The sequence below is a fragment of the Nasonia vitripennis genome, chromosome 4 (genome assembly GCF_009193385.2).
Source record: "Nasonia vitripennis strain AsymCx chromosome 4, Nvit_psr_1.1, whole genome shotgun sequence".
In the NCBI taxonomy this organism is placed as follows: domain Eukaryota; kingdom Metazoa; phylum Arthropoda; class Insecta; order Hymenoptera; family Pteromalidae; genus Nasonia; species Nasonia vitripennis.
In genome coordinates, this window is record NC_045760.1 from 28,959,696 (window position 1) to 28,972,899 (window position 13,204).

At 45.4% G+C, this 13,204-nt stretch overlaps 1 protein-coding gene across 6 annotated transcripts in view; it reads left to right on the forward strand.

Moving 5' to 3' along the window:
* Window positions 1–13,204, forward strand: part of LOC100123679 (nephrin) — a 134,812-nt gene that overhangs the window by 98,640 nt on the left and 22,968 nt on the right. For all 6 annotated transcript variants that reach the window (XM_016989967.3, XM_016989969.3, XM_008216715.4 and 3 more), the window contains exon 3: window positions 12,279–12,411. In XM_016989967.3, the coding sequence (XP_016845456.1) occupies window positions 12,279–12,411 (133 nt within the window). The remainder of the gene's footprint in view (window positions 1–12,278; window positions 12,412–13,204) is intronic.

Below are 13,204 nucleotides of genomic sequence, written 5' to 3' on the forward strand. Positions count from 1 at the left end.
CTTTTACCCAAACCCGCGGAAAAAGAGAGCTGCACTGCGCACAAAGAATCATCGATCGCATACCAGAGGCGCGAAAAATTCCCCCGTATCAAAGATCAGCCGTTCGTGCCCGCGTTAATTATTCGCGCAGGCGCGTATTATTCATACATACGCGCATACATTACCGCGACTATATACACGAGAGCTGAGGGAGAGAGGAAGCTCGAGACTCATTTGCGGAGCAATTTCCTTTCACGCGCGTGCGTTCCTCGTAAAAACGCGAGAGTCGCGCTTTTTATTGCCGGGGAAATGTTTTTAATCAGTTTCCCTTTATTTCTCTTCCGCCTCGTGCGTTGCGTGTGTCTTTGTGCGATTTTCTTGGCGTAGCTGCGTGAGCTTGATTTTGCTTCGAGTTTTTTTAATGGGCGATGATGCGACGGAGAATTTATAGAAATTTCTCCGACAAAGATCGCGTGACTCGTGCAACCAACTTTCGTACTTGTCAGCGGCGGTGATGGATTTTCGTTTGCTACGTGCATATATGAATATTTATCCAAGTATCAATATTTCGCCCTATTAAATATCGAATGTCAGTGTGTTACGATCTGCCGTTTTGGCGTAATTAATAAAAGCAATTCAAGACTCGATACGTACACACGTTGATTATTAAAATCGATGATGAATTAATATACGCATAAGCGAACAATTAAATTCGTCAAAGGATACACAGCGGCATTAAAATCTGCATCCCTCTCTCTCGCCTCGGAAATTGACCGGCTAACAGCCATGAGCTGCCAGTCCATAACCCCTTTGGTACATAGTAGTATCGCAGCAGCAGCAACGACGCGAGGCATCCCTAATCAACTTAAGTAATCCTCGACGACGGGGCTGACCCATGCACATACTCCCCCCTTATACATGTATATATTGCAGCATCGGCAGCAGCTTCTCTCTCCCTCTATTCCTCTAAAATACATAATTCGCTTAATTAGACTGTCGCTAAGTCGCAGCAATTACTCGGCTGAGTCCTGTAATCGAAATCGTTGTCCAATCTTGTCGAGCGCCTCTCCTCCATGGCAAGGGTTACCGCATAGGCTTGGACTTCCTGAGTATACTGTATATGTATACATATATATATAGACCGACACACATGGGCTCTCTTGTTAACTAGAATAGAGAGAGAGAGAGAGAGAGAGAGAGAGAGAGAGAGAGAGAGAGAGAGAGAGAGGCTGGAGGCATCAATGTTTACCTCTATGTAAGATGACGATGCCCGGCACGGCGTACTGCTATACCAGCTACTGCATATATGTCCTATAGGCTCGAAAGGTGATGGATGTAGCCTGTGCACCAGGGGATCTATCTCTCTCGCTCTGTGATGATATGGAGGCTTTCTGAGCTTCAAAGGGATCCGCATCCCCTGGCCTTTGATGAAACGTATACTATAGCGCATGTATCCTGATCCTATTGGAATTGTGCGATTTTAATTTGATTAATTATAATTTCGCGTTTTTTTAAACAACAATTTAGTGGGTGAGTTTCCACAGAGAGCAAAAATCGACCGCAGCAGCGGTCAGCGAACGCGCGTAACCAGCAAAACAAAAAGTAGTTTCGAACTGGCCTTTCAGGCTTTCACCCGGCGCTTAAAACTTTACGGCCCTCTGATCGCTAGCCAGTGGCGATAGATGGCGCACGAGCATTTTCCCATTTCCCTCCATCACGATGGGCTCGAAGAAGGTACATATAAAGGCGTGCCTAAACTGCCTTCGCACCGGCCTGCTGCTTGAGTCGCTCATGCTTGAAAACTGCACTTGTACTTTTGTCATGATGTACTGTCATCTGTTTTAGTGCTCCCATCTTTCTTCTATCTCTTGGCCCTCTTCTCCCCCCCTCCCTTCTTCCATTATCGTCTCGTTTTCGTTCCTTTGCATGCAGTACTTCCACTAGCCGTATTGGCATCTGAACGATGCCGATGAGACATCTGGTGGTGGACTTCCGAACCCTAGCAGATGTCGTAATTTCAAAAAATAGCATGGGAAATGGTGAATAAATGGCAATATAAAATAATATAAACTATATTATGCCTCTAATGGAGACTTATGAAAACTCAACTTCGTCTTTGCGCTTTCGCATCCACTGACTACACAACAAAATTTTCTTTTTGCTTTGATATTCATATTGCAATGTAATAAAACAGTAAGCAATTGATGCAAACTGGAGCAACAGGAGACTCCAAACACGTTTATATGCAATTAGCTGATCGTCCCCATAACTCTTAGCATACTCTCTTTTTGAAATCACGACATCTACTAGGGTTCGGAAGTTTTACCACCACATGTCTCGTCCGCATCATTCAGATGCCAATTCAATACGAGCTCACAGCAATGATAATCACGGCTCGTGACAAATGCCTTTGACTCAGCCTTACGTTTGCGATTCAGCTTACCTCTTTAATTGGTAATTATCGAATCCCTCGAGAAAGGCGAGCGCGCATTCTTCGAGCGAGAAAGCCGCGCGCGTTTTCTTCCTCCTCCAATACAATTCCAATACAGCGCTATATAGTCGAGTCGTTCGAAGAATTCCTTCCCGATCCATACCCCCTTACGCTAGAGCTTGTTCAACTCGGCAGAGCAGAGCCGGAAAGACACATTCGACTGATGCGTATACTATACTGCTGCACCGCACCATAGGGACGAGTTTCGAAATGAATAAAAAAAAGTGCAGAGAGGGAAGAAAACGAAACAAAGGCGAAACGCCGGCGATTCGAGCTATTCCGTTTATCGGACGACGACGAGTCGCCTTGTCAACACGACGCGATCGACGCTCTCTCTCTCTCTCCTGGTATAGAGAAAGAGAATGCTCCGCTGCAACCCCCTCAAAGCGAGGCTGCAATTCCGGCTTCCGCGCGCCGAGGCCCTTGATTTTTCGCGCTACAACACTAGCTGCTATGTACGTTCGCGGGGCGCATTCACCGGGGGCGAATGAAATGCCCTGACTCTCTCTTGCGATCTGACAGAGCCGGTCGCGCAAAATAGTCTCATTGTCTTTGCCGGGAGCCTTTGTTTTCTGCGCTCGGGGGGAGCAGCTCGACTTTCTGCAATCACGCATATGGCAAGAGAGAGAGAGAGAGAGAGAGAGAGAGAGAGAGAGAGAGAGAGAGAGAGAGAGAGAGAGAGAGAGTTCCGCAGCGTCAAAATTACGCCTCTAAGTGCGTGCGACTGCAGCAGCTTTCACTCTCTTTCTCTCTTTGTCCCGCAGCACTTTTGAGCTAGGCTTTCACTTTTTTTCACCTAAACCGTCATCCTGCGCCTACTGCGCGTACGTGTGATATGTATTGGTAGTCGCTCGAGCATATGTCATTAATTTGCTCGGCATTCAACCCTGTCAACGACGACTACGACGACCCCAGGTGTGTTGTCCCATTTTCGACGCGCAAAATACCGCCTACGTATTATATAATTATGTTACAGCAGTTTACAGAGAGAGGCGCGTGTCGCTCCTCCTGTTAATGGCTTTTTAAGCGAAAACTCGTTGTATATAGTACGTAATGCTAACAGTCCTGCTCTCTCTCTCTCTCTCTCTCTCTCTCTCTCTCTCTCTCTCTCTCTCTCTCTCTCTCTCTCTCTCTCTCTCTCTCTCTCTCTCTCTCTCTCTCTCTCTCTCTCTCTCTCCCTCTCTCCCGTATACCGCGCCGCGTGTGAAAGCGTTATGTATGTATTTTGCTCGCTTTTTTCTGCCGCTACCGGGACTGTCGGGTTTCATTGAATCTGATCGACGATTTGGGGGATTGTTTTGATTTGCTGCTAGGGGTCTCGCGAGAGAGAGAGAGAGAGAGAGAGAGAGAGAGAGAGAGAGAGAGAGAGATAGAGAGAGAGAGAGAGAGAGAGAGAGAGAGAGGAACGCTGAGTGTTCGATATTCGAGGGTGTTGGGAGCTGATTTTTAATGAAATTGGGACTGCGTGTTCTGGAGATGAAATGGGTGAATTTTTGGAGTTTGGGCAGTGGAAAATTTGTACGAAATTCGATGTAATAGAGGATTAGTTATAGCTAAGCTGATAATCGTATATGATTATTATTCTAACCTGGATTTTCGTTCGTAACTTTTGAAGTCGTTATGGTACCGAAATTGAGCGTCAGAAGGTTTTGCAATACCTACATGAATAAGTGATAGCTGTACACTGCTCTTATCATGAATGAATCTTCTAAACATTATATTCGTAACTAATCAATCCTTTATTTAACATCTTGTCTACTTGTTTTGCATATCGTACGTAAAACTCTATTAAAAAAAAAAACATCCTTCAACCACAACGAACTAATCGTTCCATAACCTCCATAAGCAAATTCCAAAATCCAAGCGCAGGGCATATAACATCGCAACCAAACCGCCGCGCATAAAGGACAAAGCTAAAACATAAGAATACTCAAAACTCCTCGTATCTCTACCCTATATATATATATATTATACTATACACGCAGACATAGACACACGAGTCATTAAATACATAAGTACGCGCGTTGCGGTTTCGCATAGCTAGTCCTTTCATTGCCGGCACCACAAGCCACTAGACATAGCCCGGCGAACAAAATAATCTCACTGACATCCAGAGCGCAGCTCGCGCGCGCGGCCGCATTACTCTATAAATTAAACGCGGCCGACTACCGGCGCACGCGTATATGCGCGTGCAAAATGTAAAATGAATGCGCTGCCGGGGAAAATGCAGCCGAGTCTCAACGCCAGCGGCGAAGCAAAGCAGTCTAGTGTTCAAAGCCCTCTCACTCTAGCGTCACGAGGCTTAATTTTAAAAACACTTCGCCATTAGTGCACCAGAGAGAGAGAGAGAGAGAGAGAGGACCCGTATGTCTCTCTCTTGGGGTGTGTACGTCGAAGACAATGCGTCAAGAGTAAAGAAAGTCTGGAAGAAGAAGAAGAGGAAAGAGAAGAAGGACGCATCCCCAAACGCACATAATACACGTAATGCGTCCCTCTTCTTTGGAATCGGGGACGTCGTCGCCATAAATCCTCGCAGGACTCTCGAGTCCTCTTTTTCTCCCAGACGTATAGACTGCGGGTCAAAGTCTCGAATACTATACACTCCGCTTCCTCTTCTTCTCTCTTTTCGGTACACCCACACACACACGGGCTGATGTACGGAATATGATAAACTAATTCAAAGGATCTCCCTCGACATCGGGATCAGAAGCAGCGGACGTCCCAACGGACTATACGTCGGTTTGCCCACAACAGGGACTCGAGCGCGCGACTCCTCTATATGTATACCTATAGATGTATGCACAGTCGTGCGGAAACGCGACACGCGGAGAGAGACGGATATGTACGTGTGATTAGACTTTGGGTTTGAGTTTTCAGAGATTGGCTTTTTGCTCCCGGGATGTAAATGTTCATTTCCCCGAGTTTGTTTTTGGGTTAGGGCGCAGTAGGCGAGACGTGCTTGGCACAAGCGAGTCTGCATATGTGTGCGTCGTGGTGTATTCGAAGGTGACGAAATTATGAGTTCATTTCTGTTTTGTAAAGTCTCGTTACGAACTTCTGGTGTGTATACGCTGAGTTTACTTCGGAGAATCATGCGCGGAAAAGCGTATTTTGCGCCGACGAGACTTTCATATGCATATAGTATTTTGTGTGACTTCATTTTTTTTAACGAATAGCAATAAAAATTGCTTCGCTCAATAATTCCAAAATAAAAACTTTTCACATCGTTCACATCACCGTCAATTACTCGACGTTGGAAAATACACACACGCGTTTGTCAATAACAAAATAAAACGTGTAACTTTCCGTTCGATCCATCAAAATCAATCCCTAATCGACGCATCGCAAATGCAAAACTAATACGCGAAGCAAGCTCCGAAGTTATATTCAAAGCGAGGAATTCCCTCCCGAGCGAAACAGAGGAAAGAGAGCCGCGCGGCTCGATTTTATTGAATAATTCACGAAAAATCAGCATAAATCAAACTCTCCATCTCGTCGGCGCCCGGAGCTATCTCAAACTCGCCGAAAGTACAGTCCGAAAAAAAACAACAACCTCGACTCGGCCGCCGATATCAAAAGATGCAAATCTCTCTTTCTTCTTTAAAAAAAAGTGTATAACTCCCTCGCGCGCGATATAAAACAAGCCGCAGCGCGTATACCCACACCTCAAAAAAGCCTCGGCGAAAGAGAAGTGTAGTTACTCATATGCATACCGTGTACACCCCCGCGTTACATCTTCGTAATTAATGTACCTGCTCTGGCGGCGAGAAAAGCACCCTTCATCGAATATCTACACGGGTATTATACGAGCGCTACCTCTCATTTTCTCCTTAGATGCCTCCACCCTCCTTCTCTCCCCCTCTCAGCACTCGCTCTTTGTTTAACAATGCGATCATGCGCTTAACCTTCGGTAGTGCGCGGCGCGCGATTTATTCACAGTCTGCTGAATCACGAGCTTTCTCTCCTTTTTCCGCGCCCTCTACTCTCATCACCGGCCGCTGCACCGCTACGGCGCAAAGTCGCTTTCTCTCTCTCTCTCTCTCTCTCTCTCTCTCTCTCTCTCTCTCTCTCTCTCTCTTGCAACTGCTGCTGATGTTCCCGATGGATTTTTCCTCGTCGAGAGAGAGAGAGAGAGAGAGAGAGAGCTTTTTCCCTTTACTGCACATACACGAGCCCGACGTGTCTGTCGTCGCGACGACGATGATGATAATTATATATTTTTATGCGAGAGCGCCGAGCGTTTTTTGCGCTTATTGCCACTGCGCTTCGCTTCAACCGTTGTTGTAACGACTTTGTGTTTTGCAGTACTTTTGTTTTTTCTCCCCGTCTCAGCTCATCTCATCGATAAAATATCCAGAGCGCGTCGATGAATGTAAACGTGCGGGGATATTTTTCGTGCGCGACCCGTTCGTTATTTTTTCTGTTCTTCGCACACACACACTCGTGCAGCTGCGGCTAAAAACACTCTCTCGTGTATACCTTTATTCCCTCTATCGGCCGAGGACACACTCGCAGAGAGAGTCGACGGCGGCGGCATTGTTTACACGCTGACATACGGGCAAAAATAATACGGGGCTGCTGTGCAGCTACCGTTAGGATACACACACACACACGTATAGCCGAAAAATTCGCGTTACACTAACAACGCACGCACCGGTGTATAGCGCTTCGCGTTCGATTACAAACACATGGTCGCGCCGTGCGCCTTGGCTACGTGTATATACAATATATACCCCCTGGATTTTCCACGCGCGTATGTCGCGGAAATTCAACGGGGCTTTCACCGCAATCAAGCGGTTATATATGTGTGTACACACACTTACTCCACGGCGGCTACGGCGGGGCCCCGTGTGTTCGGAGCAGCTCGACGTAATTATCAAGTTATCGACTTTCGCGAGGGAGCTGTGCGCGAGGGACTAGTTGTGTGTTCCCAAATATTATTGTTTGATGAGTGCGGTCGAAAGGATCGACGCAGGCAGCGAGTTTAAGAGAATAACTGGCCTCTCCCAATAGCTTCGCGAGCTTTCAAGTCCTCGTGTTCGAGCTTCATACCCAACTCTCCGATGTTGGACGCATATATATAGACCATCGCGTCGATCTTCCCCGCGTGTTATATTCGGGCTTGTGGAAACGCTTGGGAAGACAAGATAGAGTAGAGGAGATAGTTGCAGAGGAATACTTGACTTTTCGACACCTATAGGCAACTTTAGCCGAACTCTGTACTTACACAACTCTCTCAGTTCGCTGGATGCGTTTTCGTTCGTTCGTTCATTCGAGAGAGAGAGAGAGAGAGAGAGAGAGAGAGAGAGACCACTCGCTCGCTCGACCGTTGCGTCGAATGCTCGTGAGAGAGAGATGGAAGAAAGATTACGAGCAGGTCTTGTTTCTAGCTCTGAGCAAAGTTGGCCGGAGCAATAGGGCACGTAGCAATGCCGTCACCTGGATTCTCTCTCTCACACTTCCAACTTGGCGCAGTTCAGTCCGGTTGTGAGCTTTTTTTCGAGCGGCTTGAAAATCCAGGCCGGGAATAAAGAATGTAATGTACGTAAACACGGCTATCCCTCGGTTGCAGAGCGCGCGAGCACCTGGAGCTCTCACGCGTTTTCTTGGCGCTTTTCTTCTGCTTGTTTTGGCTCTTCTTTGCACGAGGTATACTTTACCCCTTTTTTCTCGCTTTGTAGGGAGAGAGAGCGTGTGCGAGATTTCAGGGGTATTATACGTATGAGAACGATGCGCGATGTTGGCGCTGAATATTTTGTTATTGATGCGCGGCACAGGTGGATTTGGGGTATTATAAGGTAACCCTTCCATCAAATTTTACAATGTGACGGGGCAGTCTTTGAAAATGGCCTTTTCTATTTTGAAAATTTTTTATTTTTTAAACGCGCACAAAGAAAGAAGCTCCTCTTCGTAAAATGTTCACTTCATTCCAGGAAACTTATCAAGCAAAGCTCGCCTTTTTGGGAAATCGCAGGAATCTCTATACCTTCTCTCAATGTTTAATCAATAAATTCATATTCAGAAGCAAGCTTACCACGAATATCAACATTTCCGATTATGTAATTTTAACGTCTTCCTTCAAAAGAACATTCTCCGCGAAACCCAAATCCTGTTTACACATCCATGTAACTTCGAGCAAAATTTAATGGAATCATTAAAACTATATACATTGCGAAACTGTTCTGAAATCGACGAAGCGTTTATTGATCATAATAACTTCTGTTAATTCGCGCTTAATCCGAGAATCGAACCGCGTTAAATATTAACGATCAGATTAAACTTTGCAGCTCAGTACAGCAGCCCTGCACACACACACACACACACACACATACATACAAAAGTTCCGCATTAGCTATTTCTCGGCTATACAATTTAACGATACGCCTGCAGCACAAATTATTGACGAGCCCAGCGAGTGAAAACAGGATTACGGCACAATATATCGGAAAAAAGAATCTCGCGAAGAACGTCGAGCGAAGAAACGACAAAAGAATACAGCGCGCAAAAAAAAGTATTGAATAAGAGCTGCGCGAACAAAGAAAGTATCTGCGCGACAGCGTTCGAGAATGACATGCGCCCCTATAGATTGCCAGTGCCTTTATGACTCGGAATCACTTTATCCAGTTAAAGTCTCGTTATAACGATGAGCTTGCTGCCAGTGAGAAAAGAACAGAGAGGGCGAGACACAGCTGGAGCAAAAATAAGAGCCAGAGGATAGAATCGAGGGTGTACAGGAAGAGGAAAGGATCGCTTAAAGCACTTCGGCCGCTTTAAAAAGTAGTCGCCGTCGGCTTCGAAGCTCGTTGAAAATCTCTTTCTCTTCTCGGCCGTGCTTTAGCACACCTTGTACACGCCGCTGCACTTTATTTCGTCTCCGAGAGGAGGACTGTGCGTAGAGGTCTTCCGGTGGTGAAGGTGAAAAAAGCTGTGTCGAGTGCAGCAGCGCGACGCACTGGAGAGAGAGAGAAGTGCGTGTAATTGCATTTTCTGCGTGTAATTGCCGAGACAAGGATTTTCAAGCTTAATTTTTATTTTTATATTTTCTGTGTTTAAAACAGTTAAATGAACAAATTGTTATTTATTCATGCTGCGTCAGTAGGTCAGCGATGACGAACCAAATTAGCGATACACCTATCGAATTACATAATCCTCTTGCATTATATCGCTCGATTTTGAGAAAAACTCGCTGATACAGCAAACGTTTCAACCCGATAATTCCCCGCGCGAGCTTGCAAGCGCGAGTTGGCCTTTTGACATTCCAAAATTTAGTCTCGCTATTATTCGCGCGATGAATCATGTAAATTCATCAGAGCGGAATCGAATGAAATTATAACACGCGCGATGCACAAGCCGAATAAGTGCGCTGGTGTATACATTCTGAAAACGCAAACGCAATAAAACATTACGCAGTTTGCCGACGAACGCAACTTCGTTAAATCTCCATAATCAAATATGCTATTACATTAGAGAGTAGACCGCAATGCACGAGGGCTCCATAGTCGCGTTGTTACCCTAAATCCATTTTTAGCATATAGTCTCTGTCACCATCTCTCGGGTAGCGAAAATCCATTATCCGAAGCTGACACACGCCGACGAGGCCCTCTATGCCTCCGCAGCAGCAGCGTTAATGCCGACAAGAGTAAACGCACGCGTTCGAAATTTAATCACTTAACATAATTCCGTCAGAAATTTATGTACACAAAACCGCCGCGGCTGTAGACCGCGGAAGCTTTGAACTCTTTTCAATAAACGCTGGAATAAATGAACCGGATCCTCGCGCTTAAATTGGTTGGGCTAATTAGAGCAGCTTGAAAACAATCAAAATATGAAGTATGTTTTTTTTTTCAGAAGATTCGAATTTCAAGATTCTCGTAAAAGAACGTATTAAATGGATAAATAAACCCACGAAGGCGTACGGATCAAAAATAACCGAACCCATGCATCGAAAAGAGAACGACGACGCGATAAAAAAGGAAAACATCAGAGATGGAAATTCCCACGTACGCAGGAGAGAAAAATTTCGTGCGGTCTTCCGATCACGTAAAACCATCTCTCCTTTGAAGCCTCAGAGCTCAGCAAATCGCTATACGGCTCTCCCAAAAAAGAGCCGTCCGAATATCCCTCTGATGTGTGGTAACGTGGAATACGAATGACACGGAGCTGCCGCGTGTCACTCAGCGGCACACTTCGTGCGCGAAATCCGTTCGACCAAAGGAGAAGAGCCCCTACTCTCACGTCCAACAGCGCGTCCGGAAACTTTATTCGGAAGCTGTATTTATGCAGATAAGCTCCGACTCTTCCTCCCCCGGAATCTCGCGTCAAAAAGCTCCCCGTGTGATCAGTAAGCGCGATAAAACTCGGATTTCTCTCGCCCCCTTTTTGCGGATTCGTATTTAATGGCTTATACTATTTTTTTCGCGCTTTACAAAAAACAAACTTTCGTTACTAATTTTTGCCGCAGTTTCCGTCGCGAGAAGCCGCTCGTATGAAACAGTCCGTTTGCGCGAGGATTATATTCAGCCGCGACGATCTTTTATGCATGATTCTGACGGCGTCGACGTCATATGTGCTCGCGGGAGGGCGAGTAATTTTTGAGAGAGACGAACTTCAAGGAAAAGTTCGCGCGGGGGTTTCATGGCTATCAACGGGGGATTTATAATGGAAAAAGAGCTTTTTGATGAGAGACGTCCAGTCGTCGAAATATGATATGAAAAACTTTATCGAACGAGTTTGGAGATTTAGAAAAGATTTTTCGCTTGTTGGAAACACTTTGTGTATAACTCTCTGTATTCTCGGAATCGATATGGTGGACGCTTTTCATTCGAATCGTTATGCTGCACCCGCTGACCCGAAAGCTGGTGGCTGACAATTTAATTCCTCGGAATAACGCGGTACATACCGTTCGACCAATCACTCGCTCTATTCGATCGAGTAATATTAGGAAATAACACACGTTTTATTATTATGAACGCGAAAATCTACTCCGCGACTGCTCTAATAAATGTGATGGTTATAAGTTTCATCCGAAAAATCAAACTGATTTAACCCATAGTTTATACAGCTTTTTTCACGAGCGAACTTGAAAGTCGAAAATTAACGTTTTTAATTAAGACCATTGACTTTTCATCTCGAGCGCCGCGAAGGAGGAAATTGAAAAACTGCTCTGCGGTCTAGCCGGCGCGTCGCTGGGCTGCTCTTAGTCGAAAGAAGAAAAAAATCCACGGCGTTATTTAGCGTTAAATTACAAAGCCCAGGGCAGCTCTGTTAAAGCGCCGCGGCTTTAATATATTAATATTAGCGTTGGCCGCTTACTAATGTGCCTGCGTGGAAAGCGCTAAAGGGATGAAAATATTGTTGAGAGCTTGCGCGCCGTGCTGTAATTATGTTGCGAATGAAAACGTATAGAGCTTTCGTGCGCGAGGGAGAGAACGATGATTTTTTTAATTCGCACGCATGACGATGTTTCCGCAGTCGGAACCACGCGTATGCCAAGCCGAATAAAACGGGCTTGAATATTGAAAAAGCTCGTTTGCATGGAGATTCCAAAATTTGAATTCTTTAAAAATTCGCAAAGCTTCGCCCCCGGGGCGCAATATTTTTTGTGCGCAACCGGCCCGAATATATATATATATACCTTGGAAAGAGAAAAAAAATTATATCTGCGTATAAAAATAAAAATATAGTAGAGAGAATCCTTTGACACACAGACGATCGGGGCGCTGATATAACCCCATTCTTCCGTCTAAGCTACCTTTTCAATCTCTTCGGCGCATCACTCACCTGCTCTGTCTTCTCTCGTGTGTTTCAGTGACAATGAGCGAAGCTCAGGCGGTAGCTGGGAATGTCGCTCAACTGCCTTGCGACGTCGAGCCACCGGTGCCCGGCGACAAGGTGCACCTCGTCATCTGGTACAAGGAGCCTGCCGATCTGCCCATATACAGGTACGTGCGACAAACCTATGTATAATGCATCCGCTTTTGTGTGCTTTTGCCTCGAGGATGATAAAATGGATGGAAGCTTTTCTCGGGATTCTCCCCCGCGTATGTGGTTGAATATTTATCGCGGGCGTGATGACGTGTGCTTTTTTTATCGAATCGTTCATTTCTTTGGGGAAGATGTGATAGACTTATTGGAGACGAAGCATTTTGATCGTAAAATAACGTTCTTTTTATATGCACTGAAAGAAATTAATGAAAGATCCTGTGTAAATGGAAAAAATGCTAATATTCGCGGAGGGGATTTAATCAAGGGAAATTGATAAATTCTATTACAACGTGCAGGAGCATCGAGTTAATTTTATCGCGGAGAGCATCGCAATTTCCAAGCAATTAATTCTAAATTTTAAATGCGCGCAACAGTAGAGAGAGTCAGTGGAGTCCGTCAACCATTGCATTTGCGATTTCCAAACCCAATTACGGGGCACAGAGCACAGCAGCACCACACAGCGAATAAAACTCCAATTCACTGCCATCCCGACATTCACTTCTGTCCTCTGACTCTTTCTCTGAAATTAGCAATATTGGAAAATGTTCGTGGAAATTATTCATCTCAATTTTACAGTCCGCGGAGCTGCGGCCCTCATTATTCATTTGCAGCTCATTTAAACAATTGCTCGACGGCCCGTCAATGCTACGTATCGTATACGTATATTTTATTTGTACAGAGTGGATGGAAACCGCCGATATCGTCTTTTTTTTCTTCTCTTTCATCGTAGTCGTGTTTTATAATAAGGAA